This window comes from Lontra canadensis, unplaced genomic scaffold (assembly GCF_010015895.1).
Source record: "Lontra canadensis isolate GAN:19392208 unplaced genomic scaffold, GSC_riverotter_1.0 scaffold67, whole genome shotgun sequence".
NCBI lineage: Eukaryota > Metazoa > Chordata > Mammalia > Carnivora > Mustelidae > Lontra > Lontra canadensis.
In genome coordinates, this window is record NW_022631061.1 from 5,361,454 (window position 1) to 5,380,648 (window position 19,195).

Below are 19,195 nucleotides of genomic sequence, written 5' to 3' on the forward strand. Positions count from 1 at the left end.
GAGGCATGACTGACAGTTAATGAGCTGAAAAGAGCCTGTCTCAACGCCGCTGTGTCATTCCTGCATTCTGGAACAAAGCAGTAAGCTTCACAGAACACAAGCTGCCAGTGTCTGGGGTCAGCTCTGCTAGAGTAACCATAGGTGGGAGGAGGAGACGAAGTTGACAGGAGAAACGTCAAGTGAACCAGGAACTGGAAAGCCTTCATCAGAAACTGAATTGCAAGCTAGAGGTGAGGAAGTACACGTCCTCTCAGGGAGGAGGGAAAGGGAAAACCTGGCCTCTGAAACTAGTTAATGTTTAACAAATGCATTGCTCGCCGCCAAGCTTCCTTATTCCATCAAGTGAGTCTCCGCTACTCTAGCCACTCAGGTAAATATGCTGTTCCATGCAACAACCCCAAGCAAAAATCTGTGTCCAAAGGAAGGACTCAGGAAAACAAAACTGGAAACATTTCAGAGTAGGGAAACTTGCATATACATTCATCAGGTGTCCGAAAGATTCCAGGTAGCAAAGCTTGCTAATCTAAGATCATAATACCATTTGACACAAGGGTTCAAAAAGAGAACGCATCTGGAATTGCCCCACAAATTGTCCTACACCATACAAATCAAGGAGTTACTATTAGAAGAGTTTGCAGGGTTTCCAGGATGTCAGATGCGATATTTTATGGAGTCTTTTACGAAGTTTGAGATTAACATTTAAGTTATGCTGTATAAAGCGTATACTAACTGATATTTCTATCTTTGTGGAGGGGCCTCCTACATGGAGTTTCCTAAGACTAGATATATTCCATACATAAATAAATCAAAAAGAATCATGTTGATTTAATCCATTCAACTCTGTAAGAACACATTTCAGCAAAGGCTAATGATCACATACAAATGCAGCCTTTTCTAGCTGAAGAATTCAACAAAGATGAAGATTATTCCTCAATTAAAAAGAATGAAGTCCTAGAGGAAATGGGCAATGGAATTTTCTTAAATAATATGTTTGAATTAGTTTGGTAAAGGGTGCTGAGTTTTTACATTGCTAACTGGGTATTAAAAAGTTCATCTACACCGTACAGCATCTCTTTTTAACTCTTCCACACAAAGGCCGTTTAATACGGGAAAATTTCTACAAAATTTCACAACAATCTCGAAGTTAACTTACCGGTTTAGAAAATCACAACAATTCGGGAGGGAGATTCAGATATCACGGTTCACCCATCAGGCACAGAGATCTAACTTGACTACTGGTTGATGATGCTTGTCTCAGGCCTTGCTCTCAGCCCCAACTGGTCACCTTCCTGGCCTTTTCCACTCTGGTTTATTTCTGATGAGATAGACCCCTTCCTCCAGCTCTGGGGCCGGCCCTCAGCTTTAGAGTTTCCTACCCAGTGGTTCCAGGAGCCAGAAACGCTTCCTGTCCAGAATGGCCTCTTTTAATTTGCCAGGAGGTGGGGATCAACCAGCATTGCTGTTTAACTATGAGCTGAAACTTGGCCTAAACCCATCATTTCAGGTCAGCACCAGGCAACTGAAAGTAACTTCTGTACATTCATTACTTAGTAGACGGATGTGACTAAATAAATGAAGAAAAGGAAACCATCTTTGGGAAAGGCGATACATTTCCTTAGAGTTTAAGATAAAAGGAAAAAAAAAAACCCACCCCAAAACCAAAAACCAAACCAAAACAACAGAAATAAAAACTCCTTTGTTTTACATTTTGTGAGGCTTTTTGAGGACACCAAAATGTGGCCGTATGTATGCCTGCCTTAGTAAACTTGGTATAAAGTGTATAGTTTGTTCTTCATTTGATAATAGAGTTCCTTGAAGGGCTATATATACATGGATGTTTGTTTAGTATACATCTTTTTTCTTGTAACGAGCACTTAATATGTGCCAGGCACTGTACTGTGTTTCATTATATTACTGCATTTAATCTTGCAGTAACTCTGAGGTAGTAACAGCAGGTGGGACAGAGTACTAACGGGGAGGATGAGGATGTATGGGGAAGGGGTGTTAGCGGAACCTCCTACTCAAAAGCCATCCATGGTTGAAGTGAGGGTGATATGCTTACTAAGAGCTTGCTTTACACAACACATGCTTTTACAAAGGTCCCAAACAGTAAGGCTTTGCAATGGATTTCATTCTCTGTTTTGGGAAATTCATGGAGGAGGACATGTCTTGTGTCCTTCAAAGCATCTTCAAGAGATTTAAATTCCTCTATTAAGAACTCTAGTCTTATGTAGGGGGGAATGGTTGGAAAACATTATCACTGGAACTGTGAGTCTCCCTTATTTCTTTTAGTGACTTTAAACATTACAAATAATACTGGGGTAGTAAAACTCTCAGAGAAAAATATGATTTTAGGACTACTGTACTTTTTCCTAGTGTGTCATTTGGAGAATACCAGTGAACTGTGGATGTGAATTGCTGCTGTTCACAGACAGACGCTGAGTACTAGACCCAGGTTCTGCCATCCGTATGTGTGATTTTTAAAGTTAGCCAGGAAGAGGAGACTTGGAATGCAGAAGAGAAAGCCTTCTTTAGTTCAAAATACTGACAGGTAAATCAGTTACTTGGGACTGCCTAGTTTCATTACAATCTCTACTCTTTTCCTCTACACTGTAGACCCTTGAATTTTATCAGTGTTCGAGAGGCGAGGCAGTGCAAATCACTGGTATTTTAGTCAGCTCTGCCTCTGTCAGACACTTAAAATTGTCAGGATTCCTACACCTTGTGAGGGAAATTATTTGAGAGTCTACCCAGACTTTTATTGATTTCCTTCTTCTTCTTCTTCTTTTTTTTAAAAAAAAACAGCATTAGCGTGCTCTGTAATTTTCAGATATTTTGCAACTGGTCCCTTTAAATTCCTTTAGATTCTAAATTTAAAAGAGAGAGAGAGAGAGAGAGAGAGAGAGAGAGAGGTGTCAGGTCTTTTCAAACAACAGTATACAGATTGTCATGGTAATCTGTGAGCCTGTCCTGCCCTAGACTGCATGTTCTATCATGATTGCTATGGTCTTGGGTAGCTTTACAACCTGGGGGTGCAGGCTCGACAGCAAGGCCAATTCCCCACACATTCTGTTGTAACTTTATTTTACATTTTGTGGATTCTCTCCAAAAGTATCATTCATAATGCAAATGTTAACATGCTCTCTCTTTGACAGCATAAGGAAAAAAATACCTTAAGAACATATTTGCAGGCTTCCTGAGAAACTTCTAAGTGGCTTATTCAACTAATTGAAACCAACTTGACCATTTAAAATGACCTAGTGCCTATTAATTCACTTTACTCTGTCATACTGACAGAGACTTCACAGTAACCAAAGATACGTTTGGACCATGAAGTCAGAAATGAACTTGGAGGCACAGTTATCAGTGTCTGAGTCTCAGAGAGTCCACAGCCCACATCACCGATAGCCCAGGAGAATCTGGGCTGAAGAGTTTCCTGTTCCTTTCCTTTGGGACAGTGACTCCACTTCTCAGCAGTAACGGAATATTCTGAATTAGCTGTCATAATAGCAGACCCCTTTGGAATTTGCCCAGGGCTTCAGCTTTATCCTGGGTTAGACAAATCCAGAGTCAAAAAACCATAATTTCTTCCTTCTGGCGCACCAGAACCTATCTTGTAGAGTTATTTGAAGACCGACTGCATTCTTGTTAGAATTATTAACTCGGCCCATACACCTAGTTCTTTGGTTTTCTGCTGGCAAAAGTGCAGGGGCCACCTAATCAGGTTAGAATCTTGTCTTGGTTGTTAATTTTTTTTTAAATTTTATTTTTTATAAACATATAATATATTTTTATCCCCAGGGGTACAAGTCGGTGAATCGCCAGGTTTACACACTTCACAGCACTCACCATAGCACATACCCTCCCCAATGCCATAACCCCACCCCCCCAACCCCCCTCCCCCCAGCAACCCTCAGTTTGTTTTGTGAGATTAAGAGTCACTTATGGTTTGTCTCCCTCCCAATCCCATCTTGTTTCATTTACTCTTCTCCTACCCCCTTAACCCCCCATGTTGCATCTCCTCTCCCTCATATCAGGGAGATCATATGATAGTTGTCTTTCTCCGATTGACTTATTTCGCTAAGCATGATACCCTCTAGTTCCGTCCACGTTGTCGCAAATGGCAAGATTTCACTTCTTTTGATGGCTGCATAGTATTCCATTGTGTATATATACCACATCTTCTTTATCCATTCGTCTGTTGATGGACATCTAGGTTCTTTCCATAGTTTGGCTATTGTAGACATTGCTGCTATAAACATTCGGGTGCACATGCCCCTTCGGATCACTACATTTGTATCTTTAGGGTAAATACCCAGTAGTGCAATTGCTGGGTCATAGGGTAGTTCTATTTTCAACATTTTGAGGAACCTCCGTGCTGTTTTCCAGAGTGGTTGCACCAGCTTGCATTCCCACCAACAGTGTAGGAGGGTTCCCCTTTCTCCGCATCCTCGCCAGCATCTGTCATTTCCTGACTTGTTAATTTTAGCCATTCTGACTGGTGTGAGGTGATATCTCATTGTGGTTTTGATTTATATTTCCCTGATGCCGAGTGATGTGGAGCACTTTTTCATGTGTCTGTTGGCCATCTGGATATCTTCTTTGCAGAAATGTCTGTTCATGTCTTCTGCCCATTTCTTGATTGGATTATTTGTTCTTTGGGTGTTGAGTTTGCTAAGTTCTTTATAGATTTTGTACACTAGCCCTTTATCTGAAATGTCGTTTGCAAATATCTTCTCCCATTCTGTCAGTTGTCTTTTGGTTTTGTTAACTGTTTCCTTTGCTATGCAAAAGCTTTTGATCTTGATAAAATCCCAATAGTTCATTTTTGCCCTTGCTTCCCTTGCCTTTGGCGATGTTCCTAGGAAGATGTTGCTGCGGCTGAGGTCGAAGAGGTTGCTGCCTGTGTTCTCCTCAAGGATTTTGATGGATTCCTTTCTCACACTGAGGTCCTTCATCCATTTTGAGTCTATTTTCGTGTGTGGTATAAGGAAATGATCCAATTTCATTTTTCTGCATGTGGCTGTCCAATTTTCCCAACACCATTTATTGAAGAGGCTGTCTTTTTTCCACTGGACATTCTTTCCTGCTTTGTCGAAGATTAGTTGACCATAGAGTTGAGGGTCTATTTCTGGGCTCTCTATTCTGTTCCATTGATCTATGTGTCTGTTTTTGTGCCAGTACCATGCTGTCTTGATTGGTTGTCAATTTTTATAAAGAGATGTCCATCCTGTCTTTACCTAGTTGATTTTTAGAATATATGGAGCTGGTCTTATTTGAAAACAAAAAGTACTTGCAATTTACTCTCCAAAATATAACCTCACACTATTTATTGCCCAATCCGTGCAAGAAATATAGTCAAAGAGAATGATCTGAATGAAGCCCAGGCCCTGAACCCTCCTAAATCAGTTTTTCCTAAATGTGTTCCCCAGGGAAAGTGGTTTTATAAGATGTCACTTCCTGGTATCCAGTGAAAATTGGTTTTATGATGAAATATACCAGTCTAAACAAAGTTAAGACTTTCTTCAGATTTCTCCGAAACTTTCCTAAACGTGAATTTCCAAAAAGGGAAAGAGGATATAACATTTTCCAACTTACTTGACCACAGAAACATTTTCCCCCTGAACATCTAACAGGACTAGTCTTCTGTGAAGCCAACTGAGAAACTGTTTCTAGATAGTCTCCATACTATTTAGAGATTAAGCCAGGGAACAGAGTGCTCACCTGAACCTCCTTGTTCTGAGCCACTCACCCCAGGCCCATATAGTTTTATTGAATTATCATTTGTTGTTATGCCTCTGGTTCACTGTGGATGCTATAGGAAACTTGCAATTCAATTTACCATGGGAATGTTTAATTCGTCTACTACATCTCGTAGCTTTCCCTTTATGAGATTTGTATGAGAAACTGCTCCTCATATATCAAGTTCCTGGAAGGAAATTCTCCCAAACATCAGGTCCCAGGAAAAGCTGTGTTAGTAGGCTTTTACCATGGACATGACAAATCTTTCCTGATCATACTCTCCTCTTGGCTTACATCAGGGAAGCTCGGGCTAAATGTATAGCCCACTTTTAGTAATTATTCAGTGCCTTATGTTTCATATTTTTCTGTAATATCTCTCCCTACCTTTATCGTATTAATTAACCTACATTTTTCTTTACATTAGATTTGTCTTTTTATAACCTTTATTGAGTCTAATATTCTTTTATCCAACTACTTCAAACCCTTTAGGTAATGCATGAGAATGTAAATGAAAATACGTTGTCTTTACCCACACCAAAATCATATTCAGACTGCCCCTGAGGAGACAGAACATGATTTTCTCATGATCCTTCATTCAAATGCCATCTATGCAATTCACGGTCTCCTATGTCCTCTATCTTCTTCCTTAGACTTGCCAGTGGGTGCTCATACCTCAGGAAACAGAGATGAGATGCAGCCTCATGAATGACCTGCCTCCATTAAATCCCAACAGATATACTGCCTTTTGTATGAAGGTTTACCAGAACCCACTCACCATTTTCTAAGTTTGCTTGAATCACCAACTGGTGTCGCTTAGACTTAGAAGACTCAGAAGCACTGCCCATGATTAGGTGACTAAGGGAATGAGGAACCTTGCTTTAAAGGAGTTGACCAGGGTCCAGAATTTACATAGAATTAAAGCGCTGACTTTGGGGAAAAGATGAGAAAAACATGAATCTCTCTTCACTTAAAGTAATATCACAAAATCCAAATTTGGCAACTGCCTGCATCTGGGATGTGTGTTTATAAAATCAGAGCTAATAAAAGCAGTGATGTGCAGCTTTGGATGTCTCAATTTAGTTAACGTTAAACACTCAGCTCTTATGTGTGTACAAGCATATCACTCTTTGCTAATTTCTCTCCAGTATTTATTTCTGAACTGCTCATATTTTTAATATTTTCATATGTGATAACTTTAAAAATGTTACTCACAGTTCACTGACTTAATTCACTGAACAGATTTTCCTGTAACTTTCAGTTACACAGTATCCTTTGTGGACAGGCCCCTTCGGTCACCAGCAGGGAACAGAAAGAGGGCTCTGATTCACAAACTGCGAATTTCCGACAGTTGTCACTTTTTAAAGAACTTGAGCAATACGGGACTGATGCATTCTCCCCATTTTCGTGTTCCATCTGTCTTTCTGTCAGTGCATCCACGCTCCGTTTCTGAAAGTAGTTGGGCAAGAAAGTACTGGACACAGAGAAAGGGCAATTCCCAAAGAATAAATGATTGTTTAATTTCCGTGGACGCTCTCCAGTTGATGGGGGGCCCACCCACCAGGATGAGCAAGGCCACCACTCAGGTTGGGCAAATTCCCAAGATGCCATTTGACCTGATGGAGTAATGAGAGAGCCAGCACATCACCCATGGCCCAATTCCATTCACTGGGAACATAAGGAAGGCAGTTTATTCTACTATAGTTAAGTTCAGCTCAGGTGCGATCTTTAAAAAGAGTCTCAGATAAAAACTCAATGAAAATGCAAATCCGACTTTCACTAATTTCTCTAGTTGCAAAAATTTTCCACATTCTGTATTTTCTATGAAGAGCAGAAGTCTTTTTTTGTGACAGTAGGTGTGTCGCACACGCACACACACAGTCACACAGACGGACATGCTCAGATCCTTCACGGTCCCCGCAATAAGCTGGGTATTGCAATAACTCCATTTCACAGGCCTGGATTCCGGCGAAGGAAAGGTTTTTACAGGTTGCTTCATAATTATGGGTGATAATGACATTTAAATAGTCCACAAGACTGGACATCTTAACATTCCTATTAAATTGATAATAAGAGCATTAAACAGGTATCAAAGAAACATGTCCAAGTAGATATGAATGACATAATAAGAAAAATGTAAGTAAGAATTGTCTCTCTTTCTTAAAAGAGCACCTGTGATCATGAATCCTAGAATTTTAGAGATGATGGGAACTTCTCATTTATTTAACCCAACCCCTTTATTTTATGGAAGAAGGAAAGAACGCCCAGAGAAGTTGTGACTTGCCCCAGAGCACACAATTAATTAGTGACAGCTGTAGAACTAAAATCTGATTTTCGCCTTACCTTGAAATCCTTGACCAGTAGTAGAAAAATTATAAGCCACTGATTTATTCCACATTAGAAAGTTGCTCTATTTCCTTTTTCAGCTTCTATTACTTTAGGTTTAAGTTTCTCTGCTTTGCACCCTCTTGTTCAAGGAGTTACTGACTCAACCACAGAGAGGACTTGAGGACTAGAAAAAAACCTGAGAAATCACAGACTGACCATTTAATTTTCTCATCAAGGAGCGAAGGCCCAGTGAGGTTCTGAAATTTGCCACAGTAAAAGCATGCGAGAGTGTCTACTAAGAGCCTGTACCCTGGTCTCCTTTTTTTCTGATTCGGTGAACTTGACTGTAATGGTGTCCATATTATGCTGTTTTAAGCATTTAAAATAATTTTTTAAAAAATGTTTCAATAGGAAGACAAATTCTTTCACAAGGCAAATAATCACATTCACGTATTTGCTTAGATTTGGTCCGAACAGCATGTGTGTGAGTAGACAGGCTTTCCGCATGGTGCACACGCAGGCAACACACCATAGCCACCAAATAATGACATGAGATCCCAATTCTCCCTTCCTGTGGCCTAACATGCTCTTCTTCCACCTCCCCAGCATCCTCCCTCCTGTCCACCATTTCCAAGCGCCTGCTAGTGAGGGACATAAAGACCATTATTATTTCCATTCTCTCCATACAACAATTTCCCCATTGATTCAGTGAGATTGTGAGGTAGCGATTATGGGCAGTATGACTTATGATAAACTTTCACTTTGCAAAACAACACGCTATCTTCAAATTCTCTTTTAAATGGACTCTAAACTCCAGGACTATAAAGAAGGCTATAGAAATGATGCATGTTGTTTTGGAGCATGCCATAAGATGAGCAAGTTTAGATTCATCCTGGGTTTGAGCAACTAATTCTGATCCTATGCATCATCAAAGATTCCTTTATTTCTCCTCTTTGTTTTTCCTTCTCCTGAGTGTATCCGCCGTTGAATCATGTCCATGCCATTCAATGATTAGCTCACTGTAATGAGGTCAGTGGGGAGCAACTTACTCTTGTTTGCACTCTTCCCAACAGCCAGGAGAGATTATGATCATAAGTAATGCCCCAAATTATATTAATACAATGCTAAATTTTCCTTGAAAGACTGACAGTAGAGTAATGTAAAGAATTTTGCTGATACTGCTGTCATTTCGATACTGATATGTGAATTACAAAAAATAATGGTGTGATTAATTTAATACACACTTGATAAGCTTTCATTGAATGATTAGTAAAATAACTTGACATCATGCACTCCTGGACACTAAATGTTCAAAGAAAGTAGAACACACAGTGCTTTGCTTCCATCAGCGAAATAAAACCTGACTGGAAATCTCGTCGTGAGTGATTGATTCTGATTCTGTCAAATGGCTAATTGCGGCATCCTAAGTAGAAAAGACTGAAATGTGTTTGGCATATGACAGACTCCAAAATCAATGACAGGTGTAACACTTTAACACTCATTATAAAAACCAAACACAGTTTAGTGTATCAAAGAGCATGGGCTTCAGAGTTATATTCAAACACCAGCTCTTACTACGTAACCTGAGAGAAGTTACTTGACCTCTACATGCCTCTGTTTTCTCACCCTTAAAATGGGTATAATAATAGTTCATACTCCTGGGATCTTCTTTTTTTTTAAAGAGTAAAATAAATTCAAATATATATATATATATTATATATATATATGTGGCTCTCGGAGCAGTGCTTGAAACATTATAAATGCTCAATCAATATTCTCTACAATGAGTGTGAAGCAATCTAATAACACAGTAAACCCAATAAAATCGTTTTGCTTCTGCTTTCATATGGCTTACTATACTGCTGTATGATATCAACAAATGATGAGTTCCCAATCACTGGACTGTTGGAATTCCTTCAAGTCTCCCCATGATCTTCATTATCACTCCTAATTTCTGGCCATTCATTGACTTCAGACATCCCGTTGCTCAACACAGAAAGGTGACAATTTTCACATTTTCCATGCAGGCAAATGAAACATAGACTCAGAATATACTTTCAATGATCATGCATGTGTTCATAATTTCAAATCCTCAATAGGAATATAACTTTCATCCCAAAAGAATATCCAGAATTTTAATGAAATCAATTATTATAAACACATTTAAGAAGATCCACAAAGCAATTTCAAACTCTTTCTATATGCAGTGTTTCCAACATGATACACTTTATATGCATGCCAAGGAACATTTACCAAGTGTAGATTACATAACATCATCAAACAGTTGTCAAGCCCCTACGTCCATAGTGATGATGGCATCTGGTAAAGTACCATTGTCAGAAATCTCTAGAGCTAAAATGAAGCTGGTTTTTATTCTAAGCCTAAGGTATTTTTAAATCAAGCCACAGGGAAATAATTACTTTTGTTTCTATTCAATCAAGACCTGCACACAGAGTTTATGGAATGACATAATATCCTTCCTGAAATCAGACTGGTATGTAGGACCAGTATCCTTCACACATAACCAGTTCCTGAACCTTTACAAACAAATCCTAATTTCCAAGGAAACAATCTCATCAACTCCTACTCGCGAGAATACATATTGTTCCTTTTGGAAACATTACAATAAGATTTTCACGATTACAAACCCCAACTTCCCTTCTAAAATTCAATATAATCTTAAATTCATTTATTTAAGTGGAAATTGTATTTGTATAATGGCTCTAGAAATTCCTGGTAAATTCTGTATCACCAATATAACAATTTAGTTATTTGTTTGTTTGTTTTAGTCGGGGAGGAGGGTGGCCGTAAACTTTGTAAAGTTATTGTAATCATGTGGGTATTATGTGGGTGTCTTTTAAATGAGGACCAGTTAGGGGCTTCCTAGGAATGTTCATTTTCAAGCTTCTACAGACCTACTCTAAGATAAGGAACATGTTTGAACTATTTTGGGAGAATGATGAGTTTTAGTGACATCCAGACTGTTGATCTAATTTAAAAAGGAACATCTAGCAGCTCGTAACCAGTATCCTCTTCTCTCTGCCTCAGGAAACTGGTCCTTCTAAGCACAGGTCATAAGCTTTGTTTTGAACTTAACAGACACCTTTATCCTTGACCAGAAAAACAACATCAACAAATCAGAGGCAACTACTGACCTAAACACAAGCAGAGGATGCGATCCTGGTTGTCAGCCCAATGGCCTGAAGAACAGATTTCTAACTTTCCCTTGTCACTAAGAGTGTTCTGAAGAATCTGGGCAGGGCTCAAGTCAGTCCCCTCCTATCCCCCAATTAAATAAACAAATGTCCAAGTTTTAAATGTTAAAGTGTGAACAACCTGCAGAAAAGTTCCTAAAATACACACTGAGTAAACCTGTCTGGTTTATTGCGACGGCACGCGCAAATTCTGGAAACAGATGATACCCGGTCCTACCGTGAAGTTTTCTGTGCACTTTATGTTGAAGTATGTGGCACCGAAGTGCTGTCACTGCTTAAATCTGTTGCCTGACGTTCAAAAAGTTACATGCAGCGTGGCATAGAAATCCAATGTATTGTAAAGTGAAAACAACAATGTAAAACAACAACAACAACAACAACAACAACAAAACTGGGTTAAGCACGAAATAGAGACAAAAATCAGAATTAGCAACAGCCTGCCACTACCGGCCACTCACCTTGTTGAATTTTAGTCACTAGCTGATGGCGGGCTAGAATCCGGCTCATCCTGTAAGGAGAGCGTCTCGCAGTCTGATCAAATCGCAAGTACATCTCCTGGCCCTCAGGTGTCATGGAATTGAGATAGTAGCAGCCTGAAGCTGGGGTCCTGGGGCCCTGACTGAACATCTCGGCAGATTTTCCTTTTGCCACCTCACTCTGCCCTGTGGCTGTTTCCGTCTGTCTCCAGTCTCAGTCAAAGAGCAAGGCACCCAGCCCAGCGGCGCTGCACCGACCAGGCGATTTTTAAAAAGAAAAAGGAGTGCCAAGAGCCACAACTCAAGAATTCCAACCCCCCGGCCTTCACGTGACCCCGGGCAGCCAATCCGAGGGAGAGAGGAGGACGGGCGCGTACAGAGTCAGCCCCAAGTCCCGAAGCCAGGCAGTTCCAGCCCCTAAGAGCCCCCCGCGGTGCTGAAGGCAAAGGCAAGCATCGGAGATGCGGCAGAGCTGACCAAGCGCTGAGAAGCAGCACTCCCTGAAAGAGTTAAAAAGAGAAGGGTAAAAGAAAAGGCAATAGAATTAAAAGTCAGTCCTGGGCATAGATTTCCTTTCCGGCTGTTAAAAGTTAGAGAAAGCACATTTGCATTCTCCAAGGCAGCTGCCTGCCAGGTAAAAAAAAAAAAAAAAAGGGTGTGATAAACGTCTTAAATGAAAACGTCTTAAATGAAAAACTACTTCAAAAAAGCATAAACACCTGAGTATGTTACCACCCTGCATTACAAAGAAATGAATCAAATAAAGCTCTTCCAAGGAAAAATAAACTTTCAAGTGCTTTAACACCCAGAGTACAAACACTACAGATTCCTGACCTGCAGTGGGGAAGCTGAGAGCTCTTACAGATGATTGGGAGAGGCAAAGGGCAGAAGCAAACATATTGTGAAGTACCTGTTCCCCTGTAATCTTTCTACTTTCCCAATTTTTAATCACCAAGAGACGAAATGGTTATGAAGTACCTTTCCCATTTAAGACACTGCCCTGAATCACTGTAAAGACTCAACGGCCAACTGCTAAGATCAGTAGAGAAGTTATACAAAAGCTTAAAGCTTTCACAAACTTTATGTAAAAGGTGCCTCAAAAAAGACACAGAGATAATGTTGGGGGAAGCAATGTTATTTTTGACTCTGGTGATCACAGCAGAACTCATAGAGAATATATTCTGGTGGGCTTTAAAAAAATGGGTGGGATTGTGACAAGCAGAAGCAGAGGAGGGCTTTGAGGGAGGGTCTATGCCCCCCATGTGTGGAGATCAGGAACCAGAATGCATGTTTAAGGAAACTGTGAATAATTCAATTTGGCCCTATTTGAGTATCCATATGGGAATAATTAGAATTTCCCCCCCAATTTTTCCTCCTTAATATTATTTGATGTGAAGAGAAAAAGTCCATAGAAAACATTATTGAATTCTGAGCCTGGGGCTAAATGAATGAAGTTCTTTGAAAAAGAAGCATATGGCCAAGCTGTTCTTACTTCTGGCTGACTTAAACTGAAACATAGCCTGGCCCACAATTTATAGTCCTCACGATGAAAAGACTCACAATTAGAAGTTTAATGGGATATAAACCAGGACCCCAATTCTGGTTACTGTGGCTAACAGTGGTCATCCCTAACACATTTCCCTATGGGAATTTTTGCTAGCCCGATTCTGACCTACAGCTCATCTCCCATAACCATCCTACTACATACATGAACAGAGCCTGCAGTAGAATACACTCTCGCTCAGGTCAGTTGTGAGCCTCTTCTGATAACTATGCAAGAGTAGCCAAGTGTTGGGTTTTCGACAGCATCACAGTAGAAAAGGAAAGAAAGATCTCACTGGATTATATTGTTCTCTTTCCATACTTATTTGGGGTTTGATCAGAGTTTTGCCATGCCAAAGCATCTTTTGTGGAAGGTGGTGGGGATCTAAGGTCAAGTGACTCTGGTATGCCCAAAGCCTGGGCATTAATGGTAGACAGGGTTAGCACTACACTTCAACATTAGATGCCTGTAAGGCCCATTCCAAGCCTAGATCCAGCACTAGTTGCCATCTGTTGGAGATGCTAATGTCAGCTACTTTGTGCACATGTTTTTGTCCTGATAGTTCAACATTAGGGACATCCCTGGCATTAAACAAACACGTGTTCAAGCCAGACACCTGGCAGTTTCTACTCTCCTATTGGAAGAGAATGGAAGGAAGATGGAGAGAGAAAGAAGACCACGGAACTCAGGAACTTGGGCTATGTTCTAAAAACCAAGCAAAAGGAAGGAAAAGGCAGGAAATAGTATCTCGTTGTTTGGGGCACCTGGGTGGCTCAGTGGGTTGGGCCTCTGCCTTTGGCTCAGGTCATGATCCCAGGGTCCTGGGATTGAGCCCTGTAGGAGGCTCTCTGCTCAGCAGGGAGCCTGCTTCCCCGTCTCTTTCTGCCTGTCTCTCTGCCTACTTGTGATCTCTCTCTCTCTCTCTGTCAAATAAATAAAATAAAATATCTCGTTGTTTTATAGCTGTGAATAATACTTAAAGATTGGCCATTTCCAGTGCCAACCTGATAGTTCATTAGCGACTTGGCTATGTTTTAAAAAATAAATGGAATGAGTCTCTCTGAGAAGCACTGCAGTGTATCATCGCCAGTTTGGTATTAAAAAACAAAAATCCCAATGCCTCTGTTCTGCACTGAAAGTCCTGAGGTGTTTTGCTCTGAAACCGTCAATGATTTTGTATCCTTTGACATATATGTAAAGATGCATCCTTTCATATATAGGTAAAGAGATGCAACAACAGGAAACATAGTATTTCATGAGAGACTGGCAATGAAGAGCCAGAGTTAAAAGTACATGAAGAAAAAAAAGGGAAATTTCTATCCCCCGATTAAAAGAGGTCAGACAACTTAGAACAGAGCCTTATTTTTCTAAACATCAGTGTAAGGTTTAATAAGGGGATCTATGAAGGATTATGTAGCAACATTTCTGTCTCTTAAGTTTTATTTTATAGTTCAAGTATGCAACTGCTCCCCATGTTTTTGCCATTTCAAATGCCCAAAATACCATATTTAAAGCAGGTAAGTAACACTGCTTTCTTATTAGCATCCTTAATGCCTTCTTTTGTGCTAATGAAACCCATGCCCTTTTAATGAAAAATTTTTTTCCATTTTTGGTCCTAGTGATACAAATAAGAATCACTGGAGGGGCAGTTTTGTTCTGTTTGTTGTAAATGTAGAAGCAAGAAACTGCTGACCATCTATCTTCCGGGCTGATAACATCCTCCGTGCATCTAGTTGAGAGAACTCCTCATTTTCACTGGTGAGTGACTAAGCACTGAAGAAAGCAAAGGGAGAGAGGAAGTGCTGAAAACCCAAGTGTATCTTTCAAGATTAATGCTGGATTCCTTCTTTTCTAATCCCTTTAAAAATGAGGAAAATGGATGGCACTAGCTTTTAGTTTTCACCTCTTCTCCTCTTTCCTACTTTGGTCAAGAGCAATCCTCACTCATATTATTTCAGGGATGGGATAAACAGATAAATACTGGAACCCAAAGAGAGCAATTAACAGAGAAGGGGAAGGGGCATTCATCCAACTCAATTTGGGTTCAGGTCATGATCTTAGGATCTTGGAATTGAGCCCTACATTGGGCTCTCTGTTCAGCGTGGAGCCTGCCTGGGATCTCTCCCTCTCCCTATGCCTTTCCTCTCTCTCTCTCTCTCTCTCTGTTTCTTTCAAATAAATAAATCTTAAAACAAACAAACAAACAACAACAACAACAACAAAAACCAAACAAGGAAGGGAGAGGTGGGAGGGACTAACAGTGTTGAGCACCTTCTATGTGCCAGTCACATCTTTCATTAATGTCCACAGCAAACTCCTGTGGTATCCTATTTTATGGAACAGGAAATTAAGAATCCCAGAAGTGAAGAGATGTCCTAGGTCATAGAGCAACCAAGTGTAGAGCCACTGTCTCTCTCCAAGCTGATGATATTTGAACTCTTTCCACTATCACACAAAAGGGGTAGGGAAGGGAAAACTGTGGCACTGAGAGTGTGCTAGGGAAACTGGTTAGAGGAAAGGATTTTCATAGAATATATTGCAAATCATCTTAATCCTGTTTAACTGCATGAGATACTGGAATGCCTAAATGAAAATACAGTTGACCCTTAGATACCACAGACTTATTTGTGGGGATCTATTTCCAAGCAGATATTTTTCAATAAATATATTGGAAACATTTTTGAAGACTTGCAACAATTTGAAAAAAAATACCAGACAAACCACATAGCCTAGAAATACTGAAAAAAATTATGAAATGTTAGATATTATTTTAAGAATACAATATATAACACATACACATTAAATATGTGTTAATTGTTTATATTACTGGTAAAGCTTCTGGTCAAGTGGGCTATTAAGTTTTTGAGGAGCCAAGTTATATACAGACTGCATGGAAGGAGGTGCCCCTAACCCTCTGTGTTGTTCATAGGTCAACAGCATAGTATGGGATGGCTAAATTCTTGTAGTGGTTAAGGTGTCTGGAGAGCAAGCTACACAGCTCAGAGCCTTTAATTAACCGGTGAGAACCATGGGCCCTTTTAGCAGCAACCCAAGGTTCAGAACTGGAGACCCCACACACACACCCACCCCAATCTTAAAGCTTGGGAGCTTTAAGTCAAGAAGGAGTTTGACTATCTTTTTGTTTAACAACTCCTTTCATAGAGTAAGCTGCTTGTCCTCTGCTTTCTGTTTATCCTTACGGCTAATTCTGCATATTCTCTTACCTTTCCCAGTGAATTTCTTCCCATTGAGAACATTCCAAATACAGCCAAAACTCTGAAATCTGAACTTCTAAACAAAACTTTTGCTATCAAGTCTTTTGACAGATGATCAAAAGTAGTGCTCCGTGGAATCTTGTGTATATGCACAAGAAAGCTAGGTGCACTTTACAGAAGCCAGGAATGGCTCCCTGTGCTTTCATCTGTCTACTGCTCCTTTACTCCTTCACACACATTCCAGCCTCCTCATCAGCCTGTTCAGAGGGAGCCAAGGTAGTTCTGCCAAGCAGGAAAAAAATGTTTGCGATCTAAGCGGTAGGAGGGAAAAGGTCCAACTGATTTAGAGGGCTGCTTTTGAAACTAGTTGAATCTAAAAGCTGCAGGTTAATGGCAAAGCCTTCCTGTGGGTTCTAAAGCTCACTTTGAGGATTTCCACCAATTGATTCGTGGAGTATGTGCCCACCTTTGTGCCAATAAGCCTTCCCAGTATGCGTGCACCAAACGCCCAATGACCAGGGCAGACAAGTCACTCACATTCGTAGCCATGACCAGGACGCTCCATGAAAAATTTCAGAGTGGATTCTCTTCTGACTCAGCTTCACCAGCTCTAGATGAGTTAGAGTCCAGCTCCTGCTGCTGGACTTGTGGGTAGTAACAGATTTGCTTTATTTCGTCTCAGCCCTCTCTTAACCAACTGTCTTTGGTTAACTTTGCCTCTGTGGGTCTCCAAGAGCACATGCCCTGCCCTCATGCCATCCCCTGGGGACCCAACCGTCAGCCCCAGTTCATAGGGCAAGCGATCTGGTCTGACTTGTCCTGGGCTCATTGCCTACACCCATCGTTCCGGCCAAACCAAAATTCTTTCATTTTGCTAAGTTGTTTCAAAGATGTGGAACTGTGTGATTTCCTCTCCTTTCACCCTGTCAAAAATCTATTGCCTTCAGAACTATTTTCATGACTAATTGCAAAAATATTTAGTATTAACAGTCATGTTAATACCTGTAAATAGTCGTTATGTGGCCCATTAATTAGATTAGCTTGTTACATGCTAATATGGAATCCACTTATTCATTGTAACACCTATTGGCATAAAGTTTCTACATCTTAGAATTGGAAAGGATATTAAACAACCTCTAGCCCAACCACTCACTCAACTACTACACTGATCAGTTAAGTAATACTCTACCCACATAAATGAATTGCTATATCTCACTGAGGACTACAAACTGTTTAAGAAACTTTTTCCTTATAATTTCATTCACTGACTCTAATTCTGCCATTTAGAATTAAATAGGACAAATCTATTCCTTCTTCCATATGCTTGTCCTTCAGATGTCTGTAAAAAACCAAACTGTTCCTTATAAGAATCTTTATCTTTTTCTTTTCTTTTCTTTTCTCTTTTTTCTTTTCTTTCTTTCTTTCTCTCTCCTTCCTTCCTTCCTTCCTTCCTTCCTTCCTTCCTTCCTTTTTTGTAGGCTAACCATTCCTTTACATCAAACCACACACAATTTCAGATAGCCAATTGCTATCTTTTGGATCTGGTCCAGTCTGTTAGTACCACTTTAAGAATATGGCACCTCCCCTAAACTTAGAGCTCTAGGCACAGTCAAGCACAACAGCATATGGTACAAACTGTGCATACCTCCTGCACTTAGGACACTGTATTTTTATTGATCCAGTCTAAAATAGGTGAAGTCTAATTTTTTCAATCTATATTTACTCAATCATTAATCCAGCAAGGGCTGACTGCTTGTACAGCATCGTATTGAGTATGGAAGACACGAAGGTAAATACAATGTAGTCTCTGCCCTCAAGGGAGAGTCTGCCAGGGAAGATAGGAAAGAAACTGATGTTAAGTGTTATGTAGCAGCCTATCTCCATTCCCTCATACTGTTTTACAGTCAACCTAAGTACTTAAGTCATGTGGTATTTATGTGTCTTCATAAAATCTGCTGTTAAATGAGTGTTTTCCATATTTAATGAATGACCTTTCAAACTTAAAAAAAAAACAGGTCTTTCAACTTATTGGAATTATTGAGATATTTTCAATTCCTGATTGTCATGTCTGGACTGTGTCTATTTCATTCACATTCCATACTTGGCGCCTATCACAAGTCCTGACACACAGCAGAAAATCAATAGAAGTTGGTTTAATAGAGGATTAAATAAATACTTGAATAAATGATAATCTGAATTTTTCCAAAGATCTAGAATGTCTACAACGTCTAGAGGAATGGATGCATATTTTTTAGGCAATCATCATAAATGTTTCTGTTGTTGTTGTTATTACATTTGATTGGATAAGAACTGGACAGTAGATAATTCAAGGGCTTTTTTCTCCAGAAAAAAAAAAAAAAAAACCCTTAAATGCACATATTTCACTTTGATGGTTCGTGGCAAAAGTATATGTCTGACCCACAAATCAAGGGCAAATTAAGGTTTCCTATAAAAATGAGGGAGCCTGGAGGGATGAGCAATCCTTATTCCACAGAGAGAAGCTGAAAGGCATTAAAAAAAAGAAGGGGGAAAAAAAGGCACTATCTTCGTTAGCTCTGAATCAGCCGCAAATTTTATAAGCATGGCTGCTGCGCCTTCAATTAAAAGGTGAACAACATGAGGCCACTTGCTCTTCATGGACCCATGCTGCATCTAGTTATCAACCACTTCTACTTCTTC

At 40.0% G+C, this 19,195-nt stretch overlaps 1 protein-coding gene across 4 annotated transcripts in view; it reads right to left on the minus strand.

Moving 5' to 3' along the window:
* The window catches only part of STARD13 (StAR related lipid transfer domain containing 13), a 233,929-nt gene that overhangs the window by 169,180 nt on the left and 45,554 nt on the right, over positions 1-19,195 (minus strand). The window contains exon 1 of one of the 4 annotated variants that reach the window (XM_032880032.1): positions 11,741-12,126. The exons of 2 other annotated variants lie outside the window; for them this stretch is intronic. In XM_032880032.1, the coding sequence (XP_032735923.1) occupies positions 11,741-11,909 (169 nt within the window). In that variant the 5' untranslated portion in view covers positions 11,910-12,126. Of the gene's footprint in view, positions 1-11,740; positions 12,127-19,195 lie in introns of those variants that run through there. One more of the 4 variants, XM_032880034.1, reaches the window with a different exon arrangement.